The sequence below is a fragment of the Erythrolamprus reginae genome, chromosome 4, assembly GCF_031021105.1.
Source record: "Erythrolamprus reginae isolate rEryReg1 chromosome 4, rEryReg1.hap1, whole genome shotgun sequence".
Classification (NCBI taxonomy): Eukaryota; Metazoa; Chordata; class Lepidosauria; order Squamata; family Dipsadidae; genus Erythrolamprus; species Erythrolamprus reginae.
The window spans coordinates 96518972-96529578 of record NC_091953.1 but is presented as its reverse complement, the minus strand read 5'-3'; the positions used below and the strand labels follow the sequence as shown (position 1 = coordinate 96529578).

At 38.1% G+C, this 10607-nt stretch overlaps 1 protein-coding gene across 1 annotated transcript in view; it reads right to left on the bottom strand.

Moving 5' to 3' along the window:
* Positions 1 to 2660: 2660 nt before the first annotated feature.
* The window catches only part of TMEM131 (transmembrane protein 131), a 99109-nt gene continuing 91162 nt past the window's right edge, over positions 2661 to 10607 (bottom strand). The window contains exons 36-41 of the mRNA XM_070751003.1: positions 9546 to 9705; positions 8878 to 8999; positions 8700 to 8796; positions 8148 to 8245; positions 6702 to 6865; positions 2661 to 3623 (exon numbers count right to left, since the gene is read on the bottom strand). Of these exons, the coding sequence (XP_070607104.1) occupies positions 3333 to 3623; positions 6702 to 6865; positions 8148 to 8245; positions 8700 to 8796; positions 8878 to 8999; positions 9546 to 9705 (932 nt within the window). The 3' untranslated portion in view covers positions 2661 to 3332. The remainder of the gene's footprint in view (positions 3624 to 6701; positions 6866 to 8147; positions 8246 to 8699; positions 8797 to 8877; positions 9000 to 9545; positions 9706 to 10607) is intronic.

Here is a 10607-nt window from a genome sequence, read left to right as displayed (position 1 = left end):
TGGATCCTTCAGCCAGATGATCTTTAAATGTTATTCATTGTTTGATGGTCGCCTTTTCCATCTTTCAGTGTGTTTACTTAAGAAAATGTATTTATTTTGCACAAATAAAATGACCAAATATAGAAATACTAACAAAAATTTAATGCAATTGAAATTGTGTTCTATGGTCATGTATAACCAATATAAAAATGTCTCAATATTAATAAAAAATTGCCATATTCTGTATTGTGGTATAGCATAAGATAATCTTTTAAAAATTTTTAGCAGTCATAAATTGGACCCAGTTGTGATTGTATTACAATAGTTCATTAAACTTAGTTGCATATTAAAAACACAAGGGAAGATAGTATCACAAGGCACTTAGGGGTGTTTTGCTCAACCGTCTTCTGCAGATGCCTAAATTTCTCATGAGAAGCTCACATTTGAAGAATATTTGTAGCTCAGGTTTGAACGGTGGCGCCCAGATGCTCTTTGCGCTTGGTTATTTGCTTGCAGACATTTCATTGAACTAGGTAACTGATTCCCCCATGCAAGCACTCCAAGCGTCAGCGGTGCTTAGACTTTCTAGTTTAACCAAAATTGGTTGACTAAATAACTACATATAAACATTATTTTTGGGTGGTGATAGGGTAAATCCTTCCAGTGTGAAGACACTATATCTTGCATATAACCAATATGCCCTTATGATGTGATTTGTTCATCAGCAGTTGTACAATGGGTAAAAGATGCAGATGAAAAGAAAGCTTTTATCACCATAATGACATGAAACAACCCACCAGATATTTTATTGCCCCCCCAACAAAAAAACCTTCAACTTTCATTGTACTTTGTGGAAACCTTGCTTAAATTCTTGAAAACATATTATCTAGGTCAGCGATGGCAAAATTGTGGCACAATTGCAACTCAGAGCCATATTTACTGGCACGCGAGCTGTTGCCCTAACTCAACTCCAATGTAAATGTGTGTGTCATGTAGCTGATTTTTGGCTTGCAATGAGGCTCTGGGAAGGTGTTTTTGGCTTCCAGAGAGCCTCAGCAGGGATGAGGGAGCCATTTTTACCCTACCCCGGCTCCAGGGAAGCCTTTGAAGTCTGTGGTGGGCGAAACACAAGCCTACTAAGCCCACCAGAAGTTGGGAAACAGGCCATTTCTAGCTTCCAGAGGGCCTCTGGGGGAAGCTGTTTTTGCCCTCCTGAGGCATTTAATTAAGGGTGTGGGCAGTCATGCGTGCACGATAGCGCGCACACATGCTCTTTCAGCACCCGAGGAAGAAAGGGTTCACCATCATTGATCTAGGTCGATCACTTTTTCCAATCTAAGATTCAAAGATCTCCATGAGGAGTCAAACTATGCAGCCATAATACAGTTTGTCATCCATTCTGAAGAAAAGATTTCAATAAAAAATAAGTATTTCTTTCCCAAAATTGCTCCTCATTTTGTATTCAGAAATAATATAGTGAAATTCATAATTGGCTTCCTTCCATAGCTTAGATGATGCCTTTGGAATGGGACTGATCTGAGTCTCCTCCTCTTCAGGAGCTCCTGGGGAAGAGCTGAGTCATGGCAATGCAAACATTGTGAAGCAAGCCTTCAGCAAAAGCTGGTGTTTAAAAGGGTTGTGACTGACAACAATTAGTCGCTGAAAATGCGTCTTCAGGCATCATCGTTCTAACAACTGATTCTGTAAGCCTTTTCGTTCCCTTTTGTCTAATGAAGCAACTGCAAATCAATGCTGATCACTGCGGTCCACAAAGTCCCAGGAGTGAATTAGGATTCTTGGCTGAAAATTCCCTGCTTTAAAGTGAATGTGCAGTGTTGGAGAAAAGGTTTGCAATTAGAGTTAACTACTGGAAATGTACAATATGTATTAACATTGGTTTAAAATCAACTCCCCGGTGTAACAGATTACTCTGAAAGACAAAATCTAGCTTTCTAAACAAAAGCCAGTTTGGTGTAGGGATTAAGGCATAAGACTAGACACTGGGAGACTCCGAGTTCTTCTTAGATACAAAGTCAGCTGGATGACCTTGAGAGAGTATCTGTCTCTAAGCCAGAAGAAGTAGGCAATGACAAACTACTTCTGAAAAAGCTTGCCAAGAAAACTGTAGGACTTTACTTGTCCAGACAGTTGTCACAAATCAAGACTCATGCCCCCTCCAAACCTATTAATCATTTTCACCCCAGAATATCAGTCTTATTTTCCTAGTCCTGAAAATAATAATGTTTAAGTATTTACTCCTGGTATGTAATCAGTATTCCATGCAGAATATTTCAGAGCCAAGGTAAATAAGACTTTCTTCCATGGTGGTTGTATAAGAGATGATATGCCGTTTGGTGACTCAGCTGTAGCAGCTGTCACAAAACTGCCAGCCAGCTGCCATTTAAAAAATGTTTACATGGCACAGTTATTTTTATATAATGTTTTCCTCCACTGTGAACTTTTAGAATGATCAGAGTTCACTATGGTCTAACCACTGAGGCAGCAAATCTATTTAAGATGGCCCACAAAAGATCTTGATTAAACTATGATTTATTATATTCATTATTATTATGTTATATTCATTATTTATTATTATTATGTAAATCTGAACCAAAACTATGACAAATGTTTGAAATTTAAACATACTTCAAAAGGTACATAAGGAAGACATAACACAAACATGAAAAAAGCATTATTTATTTTTCAAGTACAACTCAAAGTTGTATTGGTAAAAAAGCACAAGGAATCTTGTGTCATCCACAAGTATTGGCTATGCACATTTCAATTCAACTTAAAAATGCATTCAGGTTTACAAATGTACAAACAGACACATAAAATGTATAGTTTGAACAGAATGCTCTTAGATTCAGCCATTTTTGCTCCTAATGTTTTTACATTCATAGAGTCTTTTAACAAAGCTTTGTTTTTTTTAAAAAAAAAATACTCTGCATTTTTAGCGTGAGATGCTCCTTAAAATTAGGTTTGGGGCATAATACTGGAAAAAATTAAATCTAGCTTGGTAGATGTAAAATCATTGTATCTTTAAAAAAAAAATAGCAAGTGTTTAAAAATTTAAACAGTAGATGGTAGAAAGCCAGAACAATAGTCCTAGTGCAGTAGATGACCGCACATAACAATTCACCAATCAGATCAGTAATTTCACACTACCATAATTGTGAGACAAACTTTAAGAGGAGCAACTGATGAATGTGTGATTAGACTTCAATGGTTTTTGTTGGGAGGAACAAAGAGAAAGAATGGGAACAAATGGCTTGTGAATTATGTTTCAGGCATGTTACAGAATTTACCATGATCGCATCTGAATAATTACAGTCACTTTATTTTGCTTAATTTCAATTTTCAGATGGGTAATGCACATTAGGCCAAGGATCTGAGCTTCTTCTCCCAATTGCAGGACTCCAAATTAGCCAAGGATTATACGGTTGTCCCAACTCTTCCGAATTGTTTACTGTGGGAGCAGTAACAGGGGAGGGTGGGGTGTTTTCACTCCCAAGGTCGATCCCTGGCAAATGATGAGCTGGAGTGTTGAAAGGAAGGGAACTGTTCAAATTGCTGGACCAAATGGAACTGCTGAATGGAGTGGTAGTCGTAGACCACAGGCCACTTGGGTTGCCAAGGATAGACTGCATTATTTTAAAAAAACAAACACAATATATTATACACATCATCATAACTACCAGGTTAAAAACATGTTATTTCTTTTTTTGGATTTTGATTAAAGATGTCTATACATTGAATGTTACGATGTAGGAATTATCTGCTCACTCAACAATTTGAATCAAAAATTGACTTGAAGAAGAAATGTAAAGGTTATAAGAACAACACAAATTAAGTCTGAGAGTGTAAGAAATAAACTTGCCTTGGCTATCTTCACAATAAGAAATTGGAAAAGAAAATGGTGCCATTCAGTTATTATAGTCTATCAGTAAAGTGGAGTTTCACCATTTCTTATGGAGTCTATTTCCTGACCTGGCCTGTCTCATTATTACTGAGTGTCTGAGGCACTTAATTCATATTTTCTAATAGCTTTTGAATTTCTTCTTTAGATACCATAAGAAATATTGCAGCATAAAATAGAAATGAAATTAAAAAAACAAAGCAAAAACCTTCTATTAAACCAAGGTGTATTTAGATATTTTTACTTCAAATATGCTATTGGTTGAGCAACTGTTCATAGAGGACATAGAACTGACACTTAGCATCAGATTCATATCCTGGAGTACTTCTGCATTACTAGAGTAATGATGAAGATGTTGCCCACCGATATAGGTCAATATGGGCTGGCAGTAGCCAACAATCATTAATCCTGCTCAATAAACTTAATTACATAGCACTTCAGAATAGGTCAGGTTTCACATCAATCCCATTGCTCATAATGACCTTTGCTTCTCTGGAAGTGTATCAAGAATTCCCCACGCTATTTAATTTCAAAGCTGTCATCTGACTCTGAATAAACATGTGTAAAGCCCACCAGATATACTTTATTTATTTATTTATTAGATTTGTATGCCGCCCCTCTCCTCTACATCCACCGTGTTTCCCTGAAAATAAGACAGCTCTTATTCTCTTTTGATCCCTAAGATATGGCCTTGGCCTTATCAGGGGGCTTATTATTTTGGGGGTGCAGTAGGCAGGGAGCATGGGACTGTATGTCTCATCGCCACTGCCTCCCCTCCCTATTCTTGGTGTCGGCCAACTGGCTGGCCCACAACCACCACCTCGTGGAGGAAGACTCTGCAAGCCTTGTGCCAATTGCATGCACAAACTGCAGGACTGCTGCGAACTTCATCATACCGGCACACCTGACATTCCGAGTAGGTATGTCGAACTTCACATTAGTGCTGCTGTTTGTGCATGCAACGGCACAACAAGCCTTGCAGAGTCCTGCTCCACGAGGCAGTGGTGATGGCGTGATGAGCCTCACAGAGACCTGGCAGGTGGGACATGTTGAGACCCTCATCCTACCTGATACTTCTCACGAGTTCAATCAAACTTCTCGAACTTATGAGAAGTTTCTGTTACAACATGCTTCCCTGGACACAACACCGAGGAATGTGACAGAGCTATAAGTGTCAGGAAGATGCGCGTCGCATGGTTGGACCCAATTTGGGGGTGGCAGCTGAGGCGGGGCTGGGTAGGTCATGAGTCGCAGGTCTCAGTGGCTGTGGCTTCCATGGTAGTGGTCATGGTGGTGGCATTTCCAAAAGCAGCCTGGGAAAACCTAAAAACCCAGGCAACTTGTCGCTTGTGCTCTCTCTCCCGCCAAAAGAGTGCCTGCCGCCAAAAGAGCAGCTCCTGGCCAGGAGAGGAGGGGAGGGAGAGAGTGAACAAGTGAGAGGCAGGCACACACATACAGTTTTGTCAACTCCCTCTGCCACCGCATTGTACATATCCCATGGGACTGGTTCATCTCCTGTGAGCTTTGCCTTGGCGGCATTTTAAAACATGCTCTGCCTGCAAGGAGGTGGCAGCAAAGCAGGGGGGGGGAGTTCCATCCCCCCATCTGCCAGTGAAATACGGAAGGGCCCTTCCAGTCACCCACCATAGGATCCACCTCCCTGTATCTCTGGCTCAGTGGACAACTCTCTCAACAGGCTCTATAGTGGGGCCTTCCCACCACCTGAGCTCTTTCTCGCCAAGCCACACCCCTGGGCATGAGTTCCATTGCTGGGTGAGTTGCTGCTGCTACCACCTTGGGAAGGTGGAACAAATGGACAAGAGCAGGCGGTGAACAATGCGCCCTGGTAAGGGCATGTTCCCCTCCCTTTTCCAGGAAAGTAGTTGGGGGGATCTTATTTTGGGGGGCCTTATTTCAGTGCATGCACTGAAAAGCCTGATTGGCTTTATTATGGGAGCATGTATTATTTTGGGGGAAACACAGTATATTCAATAATCTTCATACAAGCAGATTCAAGTTCTCAAATATTTAGGTGAATTCTTGAGCATACTCCACTGAATCTGTATTTTATTCAGTTTTTCCCTTTTTCAGTGGAGTGGAAAATAAATCCCTACAAGGGATTTTACCTAAGAAAACCAAGAATACTCTTTTTACTAAAATGAAACCTGAATATCAGCAAGCAACATTTGTCTTGGGGAAACAATGGTGAAGGTTTATTGTTTTTATTTTTACTCTGTTATAACCCATCCAAGTCTTCAAATTGGACAGGGTAAAAAAACCTTAAGATAAATACATAAATGAAATAATCCAAATTTACTTTGGCCATTATTGTATGTAAAGTATAGCAGAAACCTGATGTTTTTCTCGAAAAACAATTTCACTATCCAAGTGTTGTGAAGTAGAGTTGCAAGGTAAGAAAGACATAGTCTAGACGGATGCATAGTTACTTGCTGATATTCAGAATGAAGTTTTTAAGAATCTAATTGTGTGCATTCAATTTGCACTTGATCAGACATGAACGACATGGCCTATAATTGAAAGATACACATGAGTTGTGTGCATATTGCACCCATTTAGGTGGATTAACCTTAGATTCAGATTTTAAGTGTCCAATTATGTTATTCCTTTATTATCTAAGAACCTATTGGGTATTACTGTGCAGTCAATATTTAGTATTATTGAAAATAGAACAATCAAGTCCATGTCTCAGAAATGTCAAATAAATATGGCCCCAGCAGTACAAGTTATTAAAGAAATCATCTTTAGACACTTAAAGACAGTAGTGTGAGAAACATATACATACTGAAGTTGTTTGAGTTGGGGATCCTGAACTTGTGGGCCAGGAAGGTACAAAATCTGTAGCTGAAGAATCCCAGATGGATGAGGGAACATTGCTAAACTCATTCCAGTTTCGCTGAGCATCCTGACCATAAACAGACTGTGACACTCCAAGTTTGCTGAAGACTTCTAAGAGATGACAAGTAAAGCAGATGTCACTTCTATTTTAAATACAAGGCCTTGATTTTGAATTAATTAACAAAACATTGGCATTCTGAAATAGAAGCCTTCAGATCAAGGCTAAATCTAATAAGATATTAGCTATATAAGAGTATTGCAGATACTGCTTGAGAAAACCAAAATATCTTTTCTATAATTTATACTCTGCTGTAGAACAATATAAACATCCAGAATTTTGTTTTTTATGATTGTTTTATGTCAGTCTTTTGCTGCCACATACTTTACTTATTAAACTATTGTGTTTTTTTAATGTCTTAATTGCTTCAATTTTTCTAAATACCTTATCAAAGAGGGAGATTATCCTGGATTTAAAATGATTCCACCAAACCAAAAAAACAAATGAAAAACTATTTATAAACTTAAGATAAAAATACTATGAATCTGTATCTTCTCACTTTACCAATCTATGCCAAATCTAAATAAAGATAATCCTGGAATTTCTCTACAAAGTGTGTACATCTTTTATTGTGTATGCATACACCTTAGAAGCCATGCTGCAATAAAAGGAAGGGCCAAGCTAATAAAAGGTACTATTAAGAGAGAGATTGGTTATGGTATACAGGTAGTCGTTTGGTGACTGCCTCATTTAGCAACTGTTCACAGTTATGAAAGGGATGAAAAAGTAACTTTGTGATCAATACTTGCATTATGACCTTCACAGGTCTCAAAAGCAAAGGAAAGCTGAAATGAGAGAATAAGGACAATCCTGGCTTCACTAAGCGACTGTTGTCTTAACAATTGAGTTACCACTCCTAATTTTGGTCATTAAAGCACTACCTGTGTATCATTATTAAATAAACTTATTTCCTAACTAAGGTTTGTCTCATACACAAGAACATACAAAGGCTTATTCTATTCCCTCCTTCCAGCAGAAATAGCCATCCCCCATGCAATCTTAATACTTCCATTAGAATACAAATGCAAAACTTGAAAACACCAGGATTTAATATTTAGGTTTATTGGATTTATATTTGTAATATTAGTAGAATAATTAACTACTATCTGAAGCATATTAGTTGATTTTTGGATTTTTTTTATTTTACCTTTATCATTTTTACAAATTCAAGGCAGAAAACCTACCTAACACACCTTCCTGCTCCTATTTTTCTGCCAACAACTCTGTTAGATGAATTGGGCTGAGATAGTGACTCAGCTGGCTTTCATGGAGGCCTAGAACACATTGTCTCCTGGTTTCTAACTTACTGACTTATGTTCTATTCACATCACTTACCTCCAGTTAAATTAAAAGAGTTTCCAAATGCTGAGAAAGAGTTCAAAGGTGTAAAATCTGGGCTGCTAGGATTGCTAAGAGGACTCCACAAGCCAGAACTAAGAGAAAAGAGGGGCATTTTTGTTAAGAAAAATCATTTCTGTAAGATAACCCCCCAAAATACAATTAAACATTATATGACTATAAGTTACTATCAGCAACTCAAAATCACATTTAGTGAAAATACTAATAGAAAAAATCCTGCTCCAAGTTATTGATATATGCCATGAGAACTGCACTTTTAAAAATCAGATAATTTACAAAATCATTAGATAACTGAATGGTTTTGGTTTAGCCATAAAAGTCAGAAAGGTATTATCATTCAATCCCATGTTGGATTGAATGTTGTTCTAATAAAAAACCTGTAGACATGCAATGCTATGCTAATTTGCTTGCCCTTCAGATTCAGAAAATTTAAATCAGGAAAGTTTTTAAACATAAAAAAACAGAGATGTAAAGCTTATGAAACATATCCTAACAGGTTTCAAGTTTTTTTCTGTTTTAAACAATTACCTGTCAGAGCCATCGCTGTCCACAGCTGTGTGTGAAATGTTCATACAGCCAGAAGGCTCAGCTTTAACTGGTGAAGACTTCGCTAGGCCACTGCCACCTGGAAGTTTTAATTAGCAAATATGATGATATTGGAATTGCAGGCTGCCACAAAAATTGCTTTTCCAAGTTTCTGTGTTACCTGGGCTTTTATCATATCCAGCAGCTACAGCAGCAAAAGTGGGATTTCCATTCCTGCCAGGAAGAGAAGCTGCCTTTGCCACTTTATGCTTGGCACCACTAAACAGTTTGCTTTTCGAGTCTCTAGAAAAGGTGGAAAGACATATATTATTCCTTACAATGTACCAACACACACTAATACATTGTAAATTAAGTACATTAGTACACCAATATTGAATTTGTGGTGACAATTTATATCCTGAGCAGAGAGCAAAACAATGTGAACTGTTAACATGATTATAAAAGCTAACTACTACAAATACATGCAGTCCTTGTTTATTGAAGGAATTGGGACTGGGAACTCTGTTGCTAAGCGACATGGGTGTAAGGTGCAAAATCATATACAAAAGCAGTTTTGGCACTCCTAGTATATGGTATCTTATCCAAACCTACTCCTTTCATATTTGTTTTTAATTAACTGTTACAAACTCTTGTCAAATTATTGACTTGAATGCATATATCTCAATATTCTATAGAAACATTTATCTTAAGAGCATCACTGACTAAATTGACTGAAAAAACTGACTGAAAAATTTTCAGAACTTTCAGCCACAAAGAAAAGGCATACACTAAAATATATTTGATACAGTAAGTGTACAAAACTCTTGTGTTTAGTTTTTTTAAACATACTTGCAGTTGTTCACAATGCTGCTATAACTATTCCGTGTGGCATAGGCCAATGACGCAGGTGGTGGAGATGGAGAGGCAGATGTTGGTGAGGTTTGTCTTTGTTTCAGAAAAGCATCTGCACTAATTGTTTGCAGAGACAACTTATAAAGGTTGTCGGAAGCTGGAATAAAAACACAATTGTTACAAGTCCCTCAGATTCATTTTCCTAAAAAACATTTAATAGAGCATCAAACTGAGTTTCCTTTAAGCCAGATAGTACAGTGGTACCTCATGATACGAACTTAATTGGTTCCAGGAAAAGTTCGTAAGACGAAACAATGTTTCCCATAGGAATCAATGTAAAAGCAAATAATGCGTGCAAATCCTTCAGGAAAATCCCAAACTTTAGAAGGGAGGCGAACAGAGGGCAGAGAGGAGCAGCTAAAGGGGGCGGGTGGAAGAAGCAAGGCTAGGCTACAGGGTGAGTGGGAAGGAAGAAAGGCAAGGGGGGCACCCCTCCCTTTTCTTTCTTCAAAAGACACCCTTTCAGTGCCTGTGCAAGGACGCTGTTCTCCTACTTTTTAAAATGCAAACTCTTTCCCCCTCCAAGCCACCCCTCCCTTTTCTTTCTTCAAAAAAGGAAGAAAAAAAAGAAACCCCTTCATCCCAGCAGCAGCGGCTTGGGTTCATAAGGTGAAAATAGTACGGAAGAGGCAAAAAAATCTTAAACACCGGGTTCGTATCTCGAAGAGTTCATTAGAAGATGCGTTTGTAAGATGAGGTACCACTGTATATGCTACTTAAGGCTGCATGTTATTCAATAAAAACTAGGGAGGGGCGGTGAAGGCCAGTACATCTAATTTGCAAAAATAGTTTCAAAACTCTCACCCACCTCCCCTCTATTTTTATAATAGTTTTTCCTAGGACAGTTTGGGATGGTGGTGGTTAAAAATAACTCTTTCAATATATCTTAAGTTTCAATGTATCTTACTAAAGGACTGTGTGAACATCCTTTTACATTCATTTTAAAGAAAAATCTTGTGATATTTTAAGTTTGAACATTTTAGCAATTTTCCCTATTCA